Genomic DNA, 22,906 nt, shown 5'->3' with positions numbered 1-22,906 from the left:
TGTATGCTAACTTGGCTCAGCACACCACTGTGTGCTTGATTTGTGGAAGATTTAAGTGAGGGAGCCCATTAAGCAACATCAAATAATAATAAAAAGCAAACAAGTTAAACATTGCGACCCTCATGTTAAAATGCTCTCTTCTGAGGTAAGTGCTCTCAAAATTGAGAAAAAGGCAAATGGCAGTAAATTTGGAGACTTGCCACCTTTTATCCCTCACATTGCTTACTTAATTCTTGGCTGTGTCCATCTATGGCTTCTGGCATTTACTCTGTTGGTTTCATTGTGATGGATGCACATGTGATTTAGGAAAATAATCCTTTGTTGGGACAAGATTCCTGAAATAATTAGTTGAGCGACGAGTAAGCAGTGAATGACTTAAAAGGAAAGATTGTAAAATATTTTGCTGCCTTCGAACAGACCATGGAATCTTCGAGCTGGAACAATCCAGCCTACTCATTTTGCACATTAGGAAATGAGAGCCCAGAGAGGTTAAATGCTTCGCCTGTGGTCACACAGTTGGCAGCCAGTCAAGAGATCATTCATTGATTTAGTCAATGAAAAATATTTGAGTGCTCCTTTGTTTCAGCACCTTTCTGTGTTTGGAGGAGAATGGCGGGCAAGTGAGCATTTGCAAGATGGTGTGTGTGTGTGTGTGTGTGTGTGTGTGTGTGTGTGTGTGCGCGCGTGTGTGTGTGTATTGGTAAATTAGAAAACTTTAGTTGGCTTATGTCTTCTGAAGAAAACGCGTGGTGAGGTAGTGAGAAGTTTGCTTTGGAATATGCTGGTGATCAGGAAAGGCCTCCCTAAAGAGGTGACCTTCAGGCCAAAACCTGAATTAGAATAAGAAATAAGTTGTCCACAAGAGAATTCAGGGATCCAGCGTCTGAGGAAATGGCTAACTGCCAAAACTTGGAAGTGGAACAAGTTTTGTTGCATTTGAGGTGCCTTGGGGTGATGGTATTGTTGCGTGCAGGACCTGATGGGATGAGTGCTTGGGGTGAAGGTGAGAGGCAGCCGTGGCCTGGAGGCACAAATGTCCTGATCCTAGTCCAGTACTGGTAGGAATACACAAAGTCTGGCTTAGAAGGTGTTCATGCCATTGCATGTCCACAGGTGTTTCTTGTTTTTAACCTAGACTCAATGTTGATCTGTCCAAAATATATCTACTTAAATGTAACTTGGTCAATTGGCCTTTACAAGAAGTCACTTAAGGCTGAAATTTAGATCCTGCCCTGTCACCAGCTCCCCTCTGCCTTCACGTGGTTGCTTACCGTTTTAGAGGTCCTCACTGTAAAGAGTGAGTCACACATGGGAAGAATTCCGTGTTTGGAGATGATGACTAGATTTTGATCTGACGTGCTTTCAGTTCACGTATCGTGAACAGTCAACACCTGCACAGTGTTGCTTACTCAAATTTTAAAGTGAGACACGGAAGGAATTCTTAACTGATCATTGCTTTTGTGTTTACGTGTCCCCCCCAACTCCCCTGCTCTGTTTCTCTCCTCACCAGATTGAGAATGCCAGCGAGGTGCTCATCACTCCCTTGGAGAAGTTTCGAAAGGAGCAGATTGGGGCTGCCAAGGTGAGAATTATACAAACTTTGTTCTTGGATTTTAGGGCAGCCTTGTTTTTGGATTTTATAGCGGCTCATCTGTTATTCCCAAGTGTCTGAAGTAAGACTGAATGTGGTCAAACCCCAGAGCAGTCATTCTAGCATTTTGTTACCTAATTGGTTTGTGCTAGTTCATAAATCATGCAAAGGTAGAAACCATGCCTCCTTGTGTTAGTAGATACATCTGTGCTTGGACAACGTGGAAATGCACTTACTGTGGACACCCAGGACTCAGAGCCTAGACTGGGTTGCAGATGGGGCCCCGAAGTGGTGGGGAGGGACACAGCTCATTTTTGCTGTGTTTGAAAATGGGCCCTTTGTTGCTAGATCTTGACATTTTTCAAGAGAAAGTGAAAAGTCATAGTTTTCTTTGAAATTTCCTAGTTTAAAAAAGTACATCTTTTACATTGTGCAGGTCAAAAAGCAGGACTGCTTCAACTCCTAGGTCCCAATCTGTTAGCGCTGATGGCGAAGGACTGCAGCTAAAATTTGGCTGATTCTGTCAGTCCCTGAGAAGACTGTGAAGAGAATCTTGTTCATTTTTATTTTTTATTTATTATTATTGTTACTTTTTGTTAACGTTTATTCATTTTTGAGAGACAGAATATGAGTGGGGAAGGGGCAGAGTGAGAGGGAGACATAGAATCCGAAGCAGCCTCCGGCTTTGAGCTGTCAGCACAGAGCCCGACGCGGGGCCCAAACTCACGAATGGCGAGATCATGACCTGAGCCGAAGTCGGATGTTCAACCGACTGAGCCACCCAGGCGCCCCTTGTTCATTTTTAAAAGGTAGATTCTCCAGGGTTCCCCTGCCCTGTGAGAAATCACCAGGAAATCCTAGCTAGTTTGACCTTCAGTAGAGTGTTAGAGGCCACCTGCAGGGAAAGTGTTTTCACTGGAATCAATGAAAGCAAAAGGATTTTTGACATTTTCTTCCTGTTTTTCTGCAACTGTGAATCCTTCAGCTGGCGCCACCTGCAGGGAGCTTTGGGCAACATCACTCACCTACTAGCATGCTTAGATTTGACTCAGTCGTGAAATGGCCTTGAGAAGTAGGTGCCTGTACGTGGGAGAAAGATAACTGAAATACAACAAAGTGGGATCTGTCTCCTCACCCCACCTCCCCACCTAAGCACATCTGCTTCTGAAAACGAATATGATGAGGGTCTGCAAAGAAATGTGCCGTTCAGTCAGGGTTCTTCAGAGGGATGGTTGACTGTAGTTTGAAGGACAGACCATAGCAAAGATTTTTCTTCCAGTTCTAAGTCACTTTCTACTAGTTTTATGCTTTACATTTATGAAGATTAGAGCTCATGGGTTTTGTATCAGAGATTACGGAATATATAATTCAAAGGGAGTCTAATTCCACTAAGATTTTGAGTTTGCCATGAGTGTCCCTCCCTGGGTTCTCATGTGTGTAGGCCCAGGGACCTTCACTTTAGTGGCCTTGGGACCTGTGCTTCCTGTTCATGATAATAGATGGCGGTGGTTCTGGACGTTCTGAAGAGCTTTGAGACAGCAGCAGAGCAGACAGACCGATTTATCGAGTTCTCTTTCCAAGAATCTTTTCAGCCTTCTTACTCTGGCCTCTGCCCTCAGCCCTGCCTTCGGGGTTCCTGAAAGCCCAGAGTTGGCATAGAGGAGGAGCAGGATTCTGAGTGGACTACTCTTGGGTAATACCAGTGATCTTAATGATAGCAGCAGGTACTTTTCCAGAAGTGCGGTAGAGGTGGGGCTGTAGATGGTGAGAAATAGGAGAATAAAAGAATTCAAATAAAATCATAGCTCATCAAAACATGTTGCCTCTCGCGTACTCTAATCTCTCCTTCTTGTTAAACAGTGTAATGCCTTTGGGGATGATTTCCCCTCCCTCTCCTTTGGTCATTTCTTTTTCTCATATACATACATTTATATCCTAGGATTGTGTACCTTTAAGAGAAAGCAAAGAAACAAACTCTTTACCAGGCAGTTTTGGGAGCAGACTGAAGAATACCTAAGAGCCAGCCAGGGCTCCTGAGCGGCCAAGTGGAAGTTTCTGAACTCTGCCTCTGTGGGGCTAAAATTACCCTTTCTCCCCATTCTGGTGCTGCTTCGGTTGCTGTAACAACCTGTTGCTACTTTCCAAGAAGCAGAATTTAGTGTTGGATGTGAAGGCTGCCAGGGAGGAGGACTCCTGGGCATTCTGCTGCAGAGGTAGCTGGCCTGCAGCAGGTCATGACCCTGAGCTTGGCATAACCTTGACCCTGTGTTTAGAATTCTGAGTTTGGGGGAGTTTGTTTTTCTGACAGCCGAGGTGCATTTGGAGCGCCGGGCACTGCAGTGAAAGTAAAACAAGTTAGAGAGCAATGGTGAGAGTGGGCCCTAACCTCACTGATGCCATTGGCATGTCAACTTGGGGAGTAGCTGAACCTCTTCATACCCATTTCCCGATCTGTAGAATGGAGACAGTGATAATAGTTACCTCCGAGAGTTCTTAGGAGGAAGACAAGCGAATGCAGGTAAGTGCTCAGAACAGTGCCTGTCGTATAGTCCTTTGATGTTAGCTGTTAGATTCAGTACACACAGTTCATTAATTAAAAAAAAAAATACATGAGCACTTACTCTGTGCCTGGTCCCAGGATGATGGAGAGCAAGTGTAGACGTACTGTGCTCATGGTGTGACTAGAGAGAACGACATGAAACAAAAAGCTAATAAATAAACGTAATTCCAAATTGCGGTAGGTGCCATGAAGGCTTACCTTCACGGGACAGCGGGGCATGGGAAGCAAGTAGTGTTCTTGATAAGGAAGAGGTATGTTCAGATGATGAGTCTGATGACTGCCATTACCACCATGGCTACTGTGATCACTGCCGCCATCATCATCTTTACTGAATTTTATTGTGCACTTTCTGTGTGCTGCGCCCTCTGCTAAGCACTGTCTATGGTTAATCTCATTTTATCCTAATAGGTCAATGAGGAGGTGGCTGTTTTTATTCCTATTTTGTTAGCCTCTGAATTGAAAGAGGAAACCTGAACCTGAGCCCCCATCAGTTTATAGATGAGGGAACCCAGTTTTGGAGGGGGGCAGTGATTTGTTTAGAGTCAGTCCATGAGAAGTTGGGAATAACTTACAGGATTCTAACTCTGTCTTTTCTCCATTTAGCCACTGACAGTAGGTTCCCTGGGAGGCGAGCACCGCCTCCTACCTGAGTCAGTCATGAATACCACTCTTCCATCTTAAGAGTGTTATCTAAATCTTTGTAGAGTTACTCCCTGGCTGTCCTGTTGCTGTTTTTTTCAGGACAGAAACTGCTTCCCTTTCTCTTTAGCTCTGGCTGTCTTCTTGAACATGGAATGCGGCAGCTTGAATTGCCAAAAAGTCACAGAATGCTGGTGACTCATGTTCCCTGGCCTTTTCTCACCTCTGGCCAGCTGGGCTAGCCCAGCACAGGGTTCTCCTTGGGGGCTTTCTGACAGGTTGCTGGAGTGGATCTGCAAGCATTAAGTGGAATGGGAGCCCCAGGTCAAAGTTGCCGGTTTCTACAAAGGAAAGAGTTGCTTTAGTCAATGTGTAGCCTGTACCCTTCCTCAAATTTGAAGGAGTAGTATCTCCCCAGGCTTTTTCCTCACTTGGTTCTGCATGTTGAGTTGTTCTTAGGTATAAGTAGTCTTTCAAGCAAAATTCAGATATGTAGAGGTGGATACATGTCTGCTAAAAAGGGTATGTGATGACTGTGCCCGCGTTGAGAGGCTTAGAATCTCGCTTTTGACCAGATAAATAGTGTTCTGACATGGCCTGGGATTTCCGGGACTTCAGGTGGGAGCTTCTCGGTGATTTCTGTCACCTGTCCCACTTAGGCTTGCCCAGTGTTCTGCCCAGAGCATTGGTACTGGTCTTGTGCTCTAGAAGCCTCCACCCTGTCCCTCATATGATTAGCAGGTCTTAGCTCACATTCTTGAGGACCCTGTCTGTGGACTGAGTGCACCTTATTTCCTTCATAGCACTTGTTGCAGTCTATAATTAAGCTATTTCTGTGTTTCCTGGTTGATTGTCCTTCTACTTGAACATTCCCCCCATGAGGCTTGGGACCACTTCTACTTTGTATTTCCAGTGGCTTCAGGCGTCTGACACAGAGTGATTGCTTCTTCTATCTTTGTGGAATGAATGGAGATGTCTCTGCATTTCCTTACCTGGCTGCAAAAGTTTTTCTCCTCTTGGAGCCCTTGGAGTTGCAGAAAAATACTTGGTGTAGGTTCTGCCTGAGTAAGGAGTAAGAATAATGCGCTTAGTGAAGTTGATCCTGTCTTCAAGCCAGTGTCAGCCTTTTCCAGCCCCCTTGCTTGCCATCCCCCCCCCCTCCAGCCCCCCAGAAAGTGGAAGGAAGAGAGACTGCCCCTGAACATGTGTCTGAAGTGCGGTTGAAGGGTGGGCTTTGGAGGCAGCCTGCCCTGACCTCGGATCCCAGCTGTCACTATGACTTTGTACAAGTTAACCTCCATGTATCTAAGTTTTCTTCTCCGTAAAATGGGAGATAAAAGTATAATCTCGGTGACTCACTGATTTGGTGGGAAGGCAGGGATTATGTGTGTTATGATATTTATATTATTTTTCATTTTGAAAGTTATTAATGTAGGCAAATAAAAATTTCCCAAATGGAGGGAGAAAATCACCCATTATCCCATTTTCTTAACTTGATTATTTTCGTTTATCTTTCCATCTAATCTTTGTCTGTAGGTAGATACATTCTACGTAGGATGCACCAAGTTCATATCATGATACTAATACTTTCCCTTACATTATGAGCAGCTTGCCATATGACCACCTAGCCTTCCTAGTTCCATTTATTGGATGTCCCACCCTTTAATTATCTGAAACCCTGTATCTGGGCAGTGATGTGCTTTTGCCTTTTTGTTTGTTTTTATAACTGATGCTGCTGTGAACACATTTGTTGTCTTTGTTTTCATTTGAATTACTCTTCAGTTCAGAGACCCACGTGTGTTCAGTATTGTGCCCAGGAATATTTAGGTCTATATATTAAGTACTTTTTGACTGCTGTTAAAGCTGAATCTGCCCTTACCCTAGATTGGTCCGATTTAAGCTTTAAGTAGGTCTTACTGCTTTGGGATTAGCTTCATAGGTAACTTTGCTCCTTTATTTGGCCTTGAACATCCTTTGAATTAGAAATTAGACATTTCTCTTTCACCGTTGAGGTTCTTAGAAAGTGGAGTCCTGGCTTTGCCACTATTAAATACTGGTATTTACCTTGCCTCTGGCATTGTCTTCTGTGATAGACATTCATACCCGTCGGTCTGTGTGTTGATGGAGGGTTGGTTTGACTTAATATGCATTATTTGAAGAGAAGGAAGAGATGGGTAGTTGGCTGTTCTGGGTCTGAAGGAATGGTGACCTATGGAATTGAGCCGGCAGGTCTTGACAAGGTTGCTTTTATTCCTGCAACGTTTTACTCTTTCCCTCCTGTCTTCTTTTTGCCAGGAAGCCAAAAAGAAGTATGACAAGGAGACAGAAAAGTATTGTGGTGTCTTAGAAAAACACTTGAATTTGTCTTCTAAGAAGAAAGAATCTCAGCTTCAGGAGGTAAGAAACTTCACTAATATCCTGAACAAGGTGTTTAATTTCTATGTGTTGCTGTAGAATATGTGCCCATTCCTCCTTGCCAGAAAATCCTAGGGTTTGAAGTGGCCTCAGAAACCAGGAGCTTGACCCCGATCCCTCATCAGATGCCTAATGCCTGGATTCCCTTTGTATCTTCACATCCACAACACTCCTTTTGTGGCTGTCCAACCTACCAGGTGGGCGGGAGCACATACTGCTGGTCAACGTCACTCACCTCCTTGTGGGGCAGGCTTGAGCACTGAAATGTACTTCTTTCAAACTGAAATTTTGTGTTTTCCTGTTTGTCTCACCCTTTACCTTGGTTCTGTACCCTATTGCTTTACTTTTTGACTTCCTGCCTTGTATCACTGATTTGAAAAGTCAGCATCTGAAACACTTTTTTCTTCCTCCAATATTATTGTTACTATTTTTTTAAAAAATATTTCCATTGGCACTTTACAGCAGTCTTCCTTCTCTTTCTTTGTGTCTTTGTTTCCCTCTCTCTCTGTCTGTCTGTCTCTCTCTCTCTCTCTCTCTCTGTCTGTCTCTTTTTCTTTAAGCAGGATTTTATCGTCATTCATATGTTTTACGCTTTGGTAACTTTGTTTCACAAGAGATAAATTATGTGGCCTGCCCTAGGACTTTCTGGATTGGCATGAAGAGTAATTCACTTGGAAAGATAAGTTAACTTTGCAACCATGGATCTGTCATAATTCTCATTTAGTTCATGGAGACTTGCATGGTAAGGGAGTGGTTTCTGGAAGACCGAGCAGGTTATAGTGGAACTCCAAAGTTGACTACATGGATGTCATTTTATTTAACTCTTAACGATTTACTTCACCTTTCTCAGGTATGTGGTAAAGAGAGGTTGTGACTTCCAAGTTAGCCCCTCATTCTTTTTTTTTTTTTTTTAAGTTTTAAATATAAATCCCAGTTAATTCACATACAGTGTGGTATTAGTTTCAGGTGCGCAATATAGCGATTCAGTGCTTTGATACATCACCCAGGGGTCATCACAGCAAGTGCACTCCTTAACCCCCATTGTCTATTTCACCCATCCCCCCACCTACCTCCCACCATGTAACCATCTGCTTCTTCTCTGTAGTTAAGAGTCTGTTTCTTGGCTTCTCTCTCTTTTTCCCTTTGCTCATTTATTTTGTTTCTTAAATACCATGAGTAGAATCATATGGTATTTGTCTTTCTCTGATTTATTTCACTTAGCATTGCACTCTGTATGTAGCTCCATCTGCATTATTGAAAATAGCAAGGTATCTTTTCTAATGCCCAAGTAATGCTCCATTGTGTGTGTGTGTGTGTGTGTGTGTGTGTGTGTGTGTGTGTGTACCACATCTTTATCCGTTCATCATTCGATGGACACTTGTCAAGCTAGCCTTCATTCTTCAGTTTACTTTGTTTTTGAGCAAATACCATGCAGTGCTTCTGTCACATGAAAGTTAATATGAAGATCATATGTTTAAAGGATGAAAAATGAAGATAACATAGGAGATGGTGGAGTCTGAACCCCTCCCAACCCGATTTGTTGCACATCCTCAGTTAGGAATGTCTTGCTCTCAGAGCCCTTTGCTTTGAAATGCAAGTTTAAACCAATTGTGTAAATGATGAAGAGGAGTCAACAACACTGCCAGCAACAAGTGTTTGTAATGGGCTTTGCAGATCAGTTCTTGGCCGGTCAGCCAGCTTATAGCAACTGAGTACTTGGTGTGAAAAGTAGAAAACACTAACCTGTTCTGGAAGATTTCCTACCTGGCTAGGGAAAAAGGAGCAAACACATGGGGAGGTGATTCTTGAAGGTAGCCTAGCTCCTCAGGTGAATCTTGTCAGATGTGCTGGAGAAGGCTAAAGAGAACCTATTTTCACTGGATCGTATATAAAGTACTTAATTCCTTGGATGGGATCCCAGCTGTGTGGGGGGTATGGGCACTGGAAGATACCCAAGAATATGCAATTATCCATGATAAATTAGGATCTGTCCTGATGCCCTCACTGTTTAGTGAGTTACCCTTCTTAGAGTCATTTAGCATTTAGGGTTTGGAAACTACCTTTAAGGAAAGTCTTTTTGGCTGCAGCTTGCAATGACCAGATGTGGCCAGCTCTGCAGTTCCTAAGCAGTTAGGTGAGTCAGGGTCATTGAGAGTTGAACAACTGTGTGATTGTTCTACCACCTGTTGGTGTTGACAGGCCATAGCACAGTTAGTCTGTAGGCATGGCATTCCGCAGTGTGAGGATGCTTTTCTGGTCTGTTCTCTCCATACCTGGATGCTGCTTCCTTGGTCTGGGATGACTGTAACATACTCTTCTAAAGCCATGCCAATATCCTCTCCCCCCAAGATAGTACAGTGTCAGCCCAGAGCACTGTCTGGGAAAGTGATACCTTACTTCAAGGCCTGCTGTTGGGTGTTTTCACTGTGTGACCTGGGGCAAGTACTCACCTCTCTGATCTTTTAGTTCCATTTTTTGGTAAAACACAAAGTATGTGTTCTCTCTATTTCATGTATGGGGATGTGTGTTATGGCTGCTAAACAAATATAAAGTATTATCCCTATGACTGGCTTGTTCCTCCCCATTTCCCGTTCCCGAATTGAATGGTACTCTTCGTCACTGCCTTGGTGTGTTCAGGCTAGTAAAAGAGAATACCATAGGTGAGACAGCTTATAGAGACAGAAATTTAATTCTCACAGTTCTGGAGGTTAGGAAGGCCAGTATTGTAGCACTGGCAGATTTAGCATCTGGTGAGAGCTTATAGATGACTCTTCTTGATGTGGTGTCATGTGGTGAAAGGACCCGGGAGCTCTCTGGGGTCTCTTTTATAAGGGCACTCATTCCATTCATGAGGACTCCATCCTTATGACCTGGTCACCTCCCAAAGGCCCCACCTCCATGTGCTGTCACATTGGAGCTTAGGTTTCAACATACGAATGTTGGCAGGGACACCAACTTTTACTCTATAGCCCTGACATTGTCAGTTACAGGTATTAGTGGGCATTTCTACATTACACTCTTTTGTGGTTCTTTGTGTGCTTGTCTTTGACCTTGTTACGCTTTCTAAGTACTTTGAGGGCAAGGAGTGGGCTGTAAGTCTTTCTTTAAGGTCCGGGTATTCTTGAGCATTGCTTTTTAGTTGTGCCTGAGCTGAATTAAATTGATAAAAATCTTATAACAACAAAAACGATACAATACTTTTCACTGACCACAACAATAAGGCCAGCAAATATTTACTGATGCTTATTTTAGGTACTGTGTTAGGCACTTGGAATCTTCTGAAATCCTTATAACCACTCTGTGAGGGACAGATTTATTCCCTCGCCGTTCAGTAGCCTGCCAATAGCTAGTCAGTGAGGTTGTGAACCCTGGCCCCTGACCCTGGAGCTCTTTGAACTCACTGTACTCTCCTAATTGCCTCTTTACCTTGGGAGGGAGGGATGTTGCTGGGCAGCTAGGCAGCCATTGTTATTCAATGCCAGTGTCGTTGAGATAGGATTCACCACCTGAAGGAGGGACCTTGGTAATCTTCTGATTGAACCTACTGGAAATACTTTTGAAGGAACTGGGTTCCTTGCAGAGGTCAAGGGATTTGTTCAAGGTCCTCCAGCTATTAAGTGATGATTTTCTCACATTTATTAAAAAATCAATTTGGAAATATTACCAGACACCTACTGCACTTTTAATGAAATGTACTTTCTTTAAATATCCAGAATTCTTACCTAATTGCAGAGCTCTGAACTGAATACTTTGAAATTCTAGCCAATCCCTACATTTGGTGAATAAAATTATAGTGCAGTGATGTGGAATGACACTGCCATCTAGTGGGTGATTCTTTTGTAAATTAACTTTTCTTCTCCAAGGGCTAAGAAGCTTTAAAGACAATATGCACTTAACAAATATTCATTGCATACTTCTGTGAGTCCATTCAGGTGTTGAGTGTATCGTGGAGAGTAAATGAATGATCGGCTTTAATGAACTTAGAGCCTAGGACAGTGTTTGTTTCCAAGAACCTTAGAGTGGTTGGTGCATCTCAGACAAGCTGGTAGATGAACCGTTTCTCAAGTAACAAGCAGGGAAACCATCTTGAGTGGTTGCCAGGTGGGCTGGACTCCTGGCCTACCAGTCCATTGTAGGGTGGGGCGGGGAGGGGGTCTAATGATGTGAAGAGCTCTATGGCTCAGGTGAGCAAAGGCATTGGCAAAAGAAACCTACCATTCTTTTTTAATTAAAAAAAATTTTTTTTAAATGTTTATTTTTGAGAGTGAGAGAAAGTGTGAGAGGGGGAGGGGCAGAGAGAGAGGGAGACACAGAATCTGAAGCAGGCTCCAGGCTCTGAGTTGTCAGCACACAGCCCGACGCGGAGCTTAAACTCACGGATTGTGAGATCATGACCTGAGCTGAAGACGGACAACCAGCAGACTGAGCCACCCAGGCGCCCCGAGAAACCTACCATTCTAATTGGATTTCTTCTTCTCTTTCCTGTGGAAATGTATGGAGTTATGCATTTCTTCTGAGAACTGGATCACTGATGGCCACGTAGAGATCAATTTATTCATTCCTTAAGCTTCTCTTGAATGCTTACTATGGGCCAGGCAATGTTCTGGAAGCTGGGATAGAAAAGTGGAAAAATGAGACAAAGTCTTTGCCCTCATTGATATTCTATTGCAGTAGGTGAGCCACAGGCAGAGAAAAGCATTGAAAATAATTTTACATAGTGATAAGGAAATAAATTGGGGGGGGGGGTAGGTTACCCCAGCGCTTTTTACCTTATATACATTAACATGGTCACTAAAGCCTTTTCTAAAGAGGTTAACAAATGAATTGAAACTAGAAGGATGAGAAGGACCACTAAGAGAAAAGCTAGGACGCTGTTCTTGAAGTTGTGCGTGTATTGGGGTGCCTGGCTGGCTCAGTCAGTGGCGCATACAACTCTTGAGCTCAAGGTTGTGAGTTTGAGGCCCACACTGGGTGTAGAAATTATTTAAAAATAACATATTTTAGGGGTACCTCGGGACCCTATTTGGTTAAGGGTCAAACTCTGGATTTCAGCTCAGGTCATGGCATCAAGGTTTGCGGAATCGAGCCCGGCCTCAGGCTTCGCACTATCAGCGCAGAGTCTGCTTGGTAATCTTTCTTTGTCTCTCTCTCTGCCCTTCCTCTGCGCTTGTTCCCGCTCCCTCTCCCTCTGTCTCTCTGTCTTTCTCTCAAATAAAGTATTTTTTAAGAATTGTGTGTCATAAAAATCTGAATTACTGGGTCAGGTCATGAAATAGAATAGAGGAAGCTAGAACAGAAGAAAATTATAAGGCATGTTTTTTGGGTCATAATGTAAAAGTTTCTTATGGTGCCTTAAAGTTTTAAAAAACTAAATATTTAGAAGAGGTTTGCAAGCAGAAGGAACACCAATTGCAAAGTATTTGGAGTGTTAGGGGACAGGGAGTCAATCTGGGAGGCTGGAGTATAGGGAGGATGCATTGGGGGGGCGGGGAGGCAGGTCGCACAGGGTCTTGCAAACCATGTTTGAGACAGAGGGAGACAGAGACCGAGCATGAGTGGGGGCAGAGAGAGAGGGAGGCACAGAATCTGAAACAGGCTCCAGGCTCCGAGCTGTCAGCACAGAGCCCGATGCGGGGCTCGAACCCACGAACCGTGAGATCATGACCTGAGCCGAAGTCAGGCACTTAACCGACAGAGCCACCCAGGCACCCCCTTCTGATTCCAGTTTTAAGAAAGCTCTTCTGTCTGCTGGGTGCAGGCTGGATTGGGGTTGGGGAGAGAAAGAAAGCAGGGAGACTAGTTAGGAAAGGAGTTTAGTCACCCCGAGACCCATGGTTGACTTAGGGGGGAGGAGCTGAAGGCCATCTGTCTGAAGGGCTTGGTGGTAGTAACAGCAGATGTGCACACAGCCCTTTTTGGCTTTCAAATTGTTCACATCCTTTAGCTCATTTTCTCGCAAGGGCGGATACTACCTCCAGGTGTGGGAAAGAGCCCCAGAGAGGATAAGTGACTTGAGTAGGCCTCTCCAGCTAGAAAATGATAGAACTGTGAGTCCAACCCAGATGTTTGGGCTGTTAGCTCCCTGACTGATGCCGGGCTCTGCTGTCTGTCTCCTAGGAGTTTCCTCCATTGCTGCCTAATGGCAGGAGCCACGTTGCAAATTTCCAGAATGACCCTTTCTTGAGTTGGAGTGTCAGTTGGCAAGCCTGAGCAAGGAGGATGTTTGAGGTGTGTGGGTGGTCAGGGGAAGTGGATGCATCCCTGGTGTAAGTGTGTTGGATTTGCACTATGAGGAAATTAGACGCTGCAGGAGCATATGGGGCTTAGCTGGCAGGAGCCCAGGTGGAAGGGATCAGCCCAGTGGTCTGAAGAGCCACACCTGGGGAAGGAGGGTACAGCACTTTCTGAAACTGGGCCTCCAAGTAAAGATCTCTCAGTCCGCAAATACCAGCTTCTCCTGCTTAGAGGCTTAGAAAATACCCCCAAGTTTAGCCCTTTGCTGTGTGTGTGTGTGTGTGTGTGTGTGTGTGTGTGTGTGTGTGTGTGTGTGTGTGTGTGTTTGGTTGCCTCCCCACCCAGCACTTAGCCAATTAGCTTCTATGTGTTAATATGTTTACCTAGGAGGAAGTTGCTCACAGGAGAGTTGACTGGGCTGTTTGTGCTTTACCAGGGTTTGTAATTTTCTGTTTATGGACATAATTATTTAGAATCTTTTTGCTTCCCTATGTTGTGAGTTCCATGAAGGAAATTTCTTTTTGTGCATGATGGTTGAATGAATGAATGATTTGCCACGTTCTTTAGATAGAAAGATAGCAGTGTCATATTTGGTGTAATGGGAAATATGTCCCCAGTTTCCTCTGCAGGGATCTTGACAAAGGCACACTGGAAGAGGTATTTCTTTGGGGGCTTTGTCTGTCTCTGTGAAGTATGTTATAGAATGGTTTCTCACCCCGTCACTTCTAAAGAAGGCAGATGTTTGTTTCCCACTACCAGGATATTCATTTTTATTAAAAAATCTTAAGGGGCGCCTGGGTGGCTCAGTTGGTTAAGTGTCCAGCTCTTGATTTCCGCTCAGGGGCATGATCTCACGGTTTGTGAGTTTGAGCCCCAGTTGGGCTCTGTGCTCACAGTGCATAGCCTGCTTGGGATTCTGTCTCTCCCTCTGTCTGCCCTCCCCCTGCTCGTGCATACTGTCTCTAAAAAATAAGTGGATAAAATTTTAAAAAATACTAATATTTTTTGTCATTGAAATGTGCATTCACTGTAACAGTGAGGTGGCATAGCAATAGTGTGGAAATGTTATGAACTTCACAGTGATAGTTGAGGTACTTAATAGCATCTTGTTATTCTACCCAGGCTCATTTTCTCCCCTGCTGTCTATATCCTGCATCAGTGGTTTGATTGTACGCATGTGTGGGCCTATGCAGCACCCCCTCTGCATGGACGGAGAAAGGAGGCTTAGATGGAATAGTGTAATTACTCTGCTGAAGTAAACTGACAGTTTGTCCCTTGACAAACAAGAAAATAGGTGAAACTCATGTGGAAATGTCCTTTCCTAAAGGCCCCTGCCCTCTAACAGCTGGTTTTGTTCATTCCTAATGGGATGGGGAGAACCCTGCAGGTTTTCTTTTTTTCTCCTTAAAAATCTGTCTTCTTTAGAACCCAGGTCTGCCCTTGGGTGTGGGGAGGTGGTACAGCCTCCTAGTTTAAAGATGATCAAGGGTCTTGGAGGCAGATCCACAAGCACAAAAATCCCAACTGTGCCCTGTACTGGCTGCTTCAGGTTCCTTAATGTTAGCAGACATCATTTTCCTCCTGTCACTTAGAGGTAATGAGAATATCTTCTTTTTAGGAATTGGATGAGGATTAAGTCACTATAGTGAATGAGGAGCGAATAATGTCACGTAATATATGTATACCTAAGGACATGGTGCCTAGGACATTGTCACTAGTCTTAGGTCTGTTTCATGCTGTCTGAATTGTGTATAAAAACCATCTCCAAGGAATTTTGTGGCCTGCTTGCTGAATGCTCTCCTTGGGTAGTGACTTGACTTTCCTCTTAAATTCTGACTTGTTTGCAGGCAGACAGCCAAGTGGACTTGGTCCGGCAGCATTTCTATGAAGTATCCCTGGAGTATGTCTTCAAGGTGCAGGAAGTCCAAGAGAGAAAGATGTTTGAGTTCGTGGAGCCGGTAAGTAGATGCTCAGGGTTTAATGGTATACCCGCACTTTGACCTCCAGTCCTCATTCCACTGCCTAGATTACAAAATGCTCTAAGTTGCCGATGAAGAGGTTGATCAGCCCTGGTACTGTGCCTTCTGCTAAGTCACAGTGCTTTGTCAGTCTGTCTACCCTGGACTGTCCCCTGTGGCCATTCTTGGGCAACCTGAGCAGAAGTGATAGTGCTTCCTCTGGCCCTGCTGTGTTGTGCTAATTGGTTTCTAGGTGGAAGTAGGGCAGGGGGAGGACTGTTGATCTTGCCCAACAGTAGTGATTACACCTTAACTTTCCACCCTCCCACCCCCTTCCTCCCCCTTCCTTTCTCCTTCAAATAATCCAAACGTAGTAGTTGCCCAAGGAAAAAGGGGAATGTACATGATACATTCCTCTTTTTGTCTGCGGAGTTCAAAGCCCCTCCACGCTCCTTCCATGCATTAAAAGGTACTATATAAAGTGATTTCTCACTGTAGTTGGTTATAACCGAGTAGCAGGGAGAGAAAGGTTGTAGTGTGCAAACCAGTCTGGCTTTAGTTGAGACCACCTTAGCATGGGTGTGGCTTTGTGCAGTGGTAGTGCTGCCCTGCCCTTGTGTTGCACTCAGAATGCACAGTACGAAAATGTCATGGAAACACCGAGAGAGCACATGGGCCTCAATTTCAAACTCGTGCAGACCTTGCATTTTTCACTAAAAATGCAGCCTCTGATTTAGACCCAAGCCTGGAGTCTCTGTAGAAGTAAGACTCTTACCTACCTAGATTTCAGAAAGTGATTTTCTTAAGCAAACAATAAAACTATAAGAAACGGAGAGAAAATAACCACTTGTTTTAGTAAAGAGTGTTCTGTGCTCCATTTCTAATTCATAAAATTCTGGGATGCTTTTTAGGGATGTGAACTTGCTAATAGTTTTATCAGACTCTGGTGGCTTTGGAATCTGATACTTAGATTTTTTTTTTTTTTTTTACTGTATTGGAACTAGGATTTTGAGCTTTCCTTCTCAGCCACCTCATCTGGCAAATTCTTCTTTTTAAAAAATAATTATTTTTGCAAGAGCGCAAGTGGGGAAAGGGCAGAAAGAGGGGGACAGAGGATCCAAAGTGGGCTCTGCACTGATAGGCTGACGGCAGTGAGCCTGATGTGAAACTCAAACTCCTGAACTGTGAGATCATGATCTGAGCAAAATCAGACGCTCAAGTGACTCAGCCACCCAGGCACCCCTGGCAAATTCTTTAATATCCTTAATTACCTCAGTCTTCTTATGTGAATGTTGGAAACTTGAGAGCCAGCTTCCTGTCTAGTAGTGGTCTCTATCACGGTCTCCTGTCAAAATCCCCTTGTTTTTGCAGTCTGTGTCGTGGGGGAGGCCATCCTACAGAGAAAATGAGCTTATTGATTTCCTTGCTTAGGACACAGAGGTGTTAAAGCCAGCTTTTCAGCGAAAGGTTTACTGAAGCCTATTTCCTGTGGTCTGGGCAGGCATTCAAATGCTGTCACAGAATTAGCGTTGGATGTTTTTAATTGATTTTACCAGAATTTCTAGAGGAAAACAACAGTGATTGTAATAATCTTGAGGTGCACAATGATAGTATTCTACAATTGCTTGCTTTTGATGTCTTGGGTTTTAATTGGCCTATCTTACTTCTTTGAGGTGTTTTTGTTGTTCTTGTTGTCCCCTTGTATCTCCCAGTACGTGTTCCTCGTGAATCAGATACTGTGTCTGTAAGCTTTTGCTGGGTAACAACACAGAACCTCTTGGAGCAGTAGACCTTGATTTCTCATGAATGTGTGGGTTTCAGCCCAGCTAAGGCTGGACTTGGCCTGATGACTGCTGATCTAGGTGGGCTTTCCTCTTCCTCCTCCACCTCTTCCTTTTCCTTTTCCTTTTCCTCTTCCTCTTCTTTTTTTTTTTTTTTTTTTTAAAGAAACCTGCAAGGAACAATCCTTCTAGTTCCTGACTCCCATTTGTAGTATATCCATATCTTGAGTGTTTGAGAGGCAGTAAAACATCACTGGTAAGGGCTCCAGAGCCAGACTGCTTAAACTGAAATCTCAGCCCAGCCATTCTAGCTGTGTGTTCTTGGGTTACTTAGTTCTCTGAGCCTTAGTTTCCTCATCTGCAAAAGGAGTAAAATAATACCACCTACCCTATAAAGATGTTAAGAGGAATCAGTTTCCTCATGTATGATGCTTAGAATGGAGCTAACCTAAATGGCACCCAGGTAGCAATTACTTTTTTATTCTAAGATAGAGGAATATCTAAGCTTCAGTCACCCAGGTGCTCACTCAGATGAGCACATGTGACAAGTGCCAATACTAACGAGGCCTGCCTGTTTTAATCTAAAAAGTCTTGGTGAATCTGAAAGCGTTTACCTCGTGAATACCAGGGAAATGGCTGAAGACCCCGCTGCTGTGTCTGAGGAGTTCAGAGCCTCATTTGGGAAGCAAGGTGGATGTAGTAGAGAGGTCGCCAAGGTAGCAAGCAGTGCAGTAGCAGGTTGGACAGGAGGGAGGATATGGGGAAGTGCCTGAGGGATGTGAAGAGTGGAAAACCTTGGCGGTTTGCAGATGTTTTGTAGGCCGTGCACTGAGGCACCTGGAGAGCTAATAAGAAACGATTTCTGGCCCCTTATTAGAATGAAGAGAAAGTGATAGGAACTTGCCCAAAGTGAAATTAAATGAGTGGTTGAGAGGCTGGATATAGAATTCGCATGTTCACTCCTTTTACAGAAGCTCTCGTTTCTCGACCCACCAGTTTATGGGCTGGTCACTGCTTCAGGAGCTATGGATAGTGGGAGAGATTGATCAAAACACCGCCGATTAGATCAGTGGTTGTCAAAGTCTTCGAAATGCAGACTCTCAGGCTCTAGCCGAGACCCCAAAATTGGGGGTGGGGCCCAGTAATCCCTATTTCACCAAACCCTCTATGGCGATCGTGTCACACATTTAAGTTTGAACCCCTGGCTGAGATTGTACAGAAGACCATGAAATAACAATTGAGGATTAGGTCAAACTGTGTCGTACGCTAAGAATCACTTCACCCCCATACGGCCGTCCTACCCTTATACTATCTCTGAGGGTAGGTAATTGCTGCTTTATATCTGTTTTCAGATTGGGAAATGGAAGCACATTTATTCCCCAAGGTGACATCTGCTACCTGGCAGAACTGGAATGGTCTGGTTGTTAGTCTGTACGAAACAGTATTTGATTGCTTACAGGTGGAAAGGAAACCAGCAGGAAATTTACTGAACTAAATTGCTGGGGCACCTGGTGTGGATATTCATATTTTGCGTTGGTTGTAGTCAGGGTTGTAGTTGGTTTCCAGCCTTTCAAGGGACCTCTGTGCATATTGACTATGTTCATTTGTTTCTTACAAAGTAACTTCAAGTACTAGGATGTTATTGACCTTCAGAAAAAGAAGCAAGATTTGAGTATTCCAAAGAAGAAAATTCAGACTTCTGGGATCTAAACCATATTTTCTTGTGTGTGCCCTAGAAGCCTGTATTTTCTTATTGAAGTACTAAATGTTCTGGAGATTTTGGGTTGCAGATAATGACCTACTCCCTTCTTGAGGATGAAGCCACATTCCCTGAGTTTTCATAATGGAAAGTAATCTAGTGCTGAGGAGAGCTCATTCCTTGCGTTCATCAGGCACTGCATCTTCTGAGATGTATCTTGTAAATACTTTTTGGTGCTGTACCTTCCTGCCCTTGGTCTTCTGCCCCAGTGCAGGTCTTCATTTTCCCTTTGATTTGTTGGATCCTTTCTTGGGCTTCCCCCTTCCCCAGTCGGATCTGGACACTGACACTACAGTGCATCTCGTAACACATCAGTCTGAGTATATCTGTCTTGCTGAACAGGCATCCTGTCAGCATGCCTGTGCTGAGTTCTCATAGTTGTAGAGGCTGGAAGTCCAAGATCAAGGTGTCAGCAGGGCCATGCTCCCTCTGAAACCTGTAGGAAAATGATTTTTCCTTCCTTCTAGCTTCTGGTAGTTTGGTGGCAGTATTTGGCATTCCTTGCTGTAAAGGTGCTCTAAAGGTGTCTTCTCTCTGTGTGTTTCTCTGTACGAATACTGTATCCCCTTTCTATGAGGGCACCATTCATTTTATATCAGGGCCTACTGGCTAACATTAACTTGATTACCTTCATAAAGACTAGTTCCAAATAAAATCACATTCTGAGCTACTGGGGTTAGGATTTTAACATAATTTTGTTTTTTTGTTGGGGTAGGGGAACACAATTCAGCCTATAACAATAGCTTTGTTGTATGAATGGAAACCATCTAAATTTAGCAGATAGTCCGGAATGATGCAGCTGTCACTAAATGAAGCAGTTACATTTTTACTTACTTAAAAAATACATATAACTTATGTTGTCTGGTAGGAAATAGAAATAGATTTTTCTTACTTTCTGAGGAAAACAGGGACGGGGGAAGGAGGCAGAGGGAGGTGGAGAAGGTCTTTCTTTGGTATTTCCTTTGTCATGCTGTGATTTTGCATTGCTGACTGTTCAGGGGAGAGTCTGTGTGGATGTGCTGCTTCTCTGCCAGCCAAGGTGGGGCTCCAACGAGCTTGTCTCCTGTGGGTTTGAGTACAAGAATTCCTTTGAGGCAGACAGATGATCCCATCTTTGGGGTCTTTCTGTGGGTCTCGCCCACCCACTGGGAAGTGGTCTTTCATTTCCCACTGGGTGATAGATTCAAAGGTTCATGCATTGTGTGGGGAGGGGATGTCAGAAGGTGGGGATGGGGTGGGGAAGAGATATGTTGCCAGGGGAGGAGGGAAGTGGGCCAAAGTCAACAATATCTATGGAATCATTTCCCATCGACGAATGAACAATGAAGCATGACACCAAAGGAAGTGAGAACCAAAATAAATACTAGTAACTTTCTGCCTTTGGAGCACTTGTGTGCACGTCCAGGTGGTGTGTTCGTGAGCTTCTGGAGTGTGTTTAATTACATTTGGTGTGAGAGGCCCTGTTGACTTTAAGTGGAAGATAAATCAGAGTTAATAGGAGGAATGACTTTAGAATTAGCTGCTTATCTTCTGCATTACTCTCCAGGAGAGGATGGTTCAGTGCCTTGGAAAATTGATGGGCGGAGCATTCAGTGACGGGTGGGGTGGGGGAGTGGGGGAAGGAAGAGATCAGAAAAAACAGTTTTCATTGTAAACACTGACACTAGGTTTGGCTTAAGAGCTCCTTCTTCTCTATTACTGGAGCCTTCCAGGAGGAAAATCATGAGCTTTCCTCCCCAAAATGTATTTTATATAGAGCGAGTTCAAAAGCTTCTATCATCTTTGAAGAAAAGAATTCATTATTAGTCTTTGGTGATTCTATGTGGTGTACCACGCTTTAATTGATTTATGTTAGTGATCTATATATGGTGTCACTAGATAGTTTTTGAAACAGAGGACCCAGCTGGGCCTGCTTCTCAACCTCCCATGAGGATCTAAGGGGATAGTTGCTCTGGGGATAATAGGGGGGAAGTCAGGATTTCTTATTATTAAAAGCTGGATTTTGCCTTACTTCACAGTACAGAGCTCTTTGATAAAGTGGGCTGGTCATGTGGCTTAGTCTAAAGATTGTTCTTTCCTTTGAACTAAGGGAGAGTAGCACATACCTTAGTTCTTACCATGGGCTGAATTTTCCTTTGTGAACATTATTAGCGCTGCCTCTCAGAAGAGTAGAGGAGTAGAGGTAGGTGAAAAAAAAATGAGATTATGTTTAATTACTAAAGGTATGTTAGTTTAGGGACTGGAAAATTAAACAATGTAAAGCAAAGCAGCTTTATCTTTCTTATATTTATTTAAATCTAAGTTAACATATAGTATAATAATGATTTCAGGAATAGAATTTAGTGATTCATCACTTACCTACACTACCCAGTGCTCATCCCAACAAGTTCCCCTCCTTAATGTCCTTTGCTTGTTTAGCCCATCCCCCACCCAACACCCCTCCAGCAATCCTGTTTCTTCTGTGTTTAAGAGTCTCTTATGGTTTGTCTCCCTCTCTGTTTTTATCTTATTTTTCATTTTCTTCCCCTATGTTCATCTGTTTTGTTTCTTAAATTCCACATATGATTGAAATCATGATATGTGTCTTTCTCTGACTTATCTCATTTAGCATAATACCCTCTAGTTCCATTCATGTTGTTGCAAATGGCAAGATTTCATTCTTTTTCATTGTTGAGTAGTATTCCTATATATATATATATATATATATATATATATATACACACACACACACACACACACACACACACACACCACATCTTCTTGATCCATTCATAGGTCAGTGGGCATTTCCATAATTTGGCTATTGTTGATAATGTTGCTATAAACATTGGGGTGCATGTGCTCCTCCGAATCAGCATTTTTGTGTCCTTTGGATAAATTCCTAATAGTGCGATTGCTGGGTTGTAGGGTAGTTCTATTTGTAATTTTTTGAGGAACTTCAGTACCGTTTTCCAGAGTGGCTGCACCACTTTGCATTCCCACCAACAGTGCAAGAGGGTTCCTCTTTTCCTGCATTCTCACATCCTTGCCAACATCTGTTTAAAGCAGCTGTATCTTTATGTAACATGTATTGGAGGCAGGTCAGTGAAATCAGAGTGGACCACTCGGACCACAGGGATGGTCCCCAAATGCAGTATGACTGAGCTTGTAACAAAGTAAAGTTGTGGTTCTTTTAAACCTTGTTTAGACTTTTATTACAGTCCTTTCTTCCGATTGAGGTTTGGTACTGAGGCAGGATGTGTAGAGTTTGGGAAGGGGCAAGGGAAACCTAACAACAGTAGGTTTGCGTGTAGGTGCTGGGAGGAAATGGAGGAATGGACTTACTATGTTTTAGCTTAGGGGGATTTAAAGGAGAATTTAGGGGAGCCATCATAACTGAAAATGTGGAAACATGGGAATATTTTAATTACGGCATCCATAGTGTTTACCTGCTTAAAGGAAAGCACAGAAGCACACTTGAGCTGAAGCCTGCTCTGGGTGATTTTTTTTTTTTTTTTAACTTTGCCTGTTACACTGTAGGCTTGGGACATACAGCTTCCTTGTCTTCCCTCTTTGTTGGCTCTCAGTATAACCGTACTTTCCTGCATGGTACCCTGATACTACAGATGTATTTGAAGGAGACTGAGTTGCACTTGGAGACTGGTCTTCAGTTTCTGAAGAAGTGATTTTCTTAGAAAGTGCTGAGGCTCAGAGTATGAGCTTGGATGTTGGTGCCAGGTGAATCTGGTTTCAAATCCTGGTTGTTACTTAAGATTTTGGAGTGAGTTATTTAATGTTTCTGAATTTGCTTTCTCAATATTAAAATGAAGACAACAATAGTACTCAACTTCTAGGTCTTTATGAGCATTTAGTGAGGGCAGGCATAAGACATTACAGTGTCGGGCATGCAAGTAGCTAGCACTCATTAAATGATAGGCATTTTTATTACTTTATTCGAGGCTTTCAAACCAAGGTTGGGAATTCCGATAA

General features: G+C 43.5%; 1 protein-coding gene across 1 annotated transcript in view; it reads left to right on the top strand.

The window, feature by feature from the left end:
• Positions 1-22,906, top strand: part of ARHGAP26 (Rho GTPase activating protein 26) — a 422,696-nt gene that overhangs the window by 107,185 nt on the left and 292,605 nt on the right. The window contains 3 exon segments of the mRNA XM_019424560.2: positions 1,511-1,582; positions 7,086-7,187; positions 15,287-15,397. Coding sequence (XP_019280105.2) covers positions 1,511-1,582; positions 7,086-7,187; positions 15,287-15,397 — 285 coding nt within the window.

The sequence above is a fragment of the Panthera pardus genome, unplaced genomic scaffold (genome assembly GCF_024362965.1).
Source record: "Panthera pardus isolate Hobbes unplaced genomic scaffold, ASM2436296v1 HiC_scaffold_2, whole genome shotgun sequence".
Lineage (NCBI taxonomy): Eukaryota > Metazoa > Chordata > Mammalia > Carnivora > Felidae > Panthera > Panthera pardus.
The sequence above is the reverse complement of the archived record's forward strand: the minus strand, read 5'-3'. Positions and strand labels throughout refer to the sequence as shown.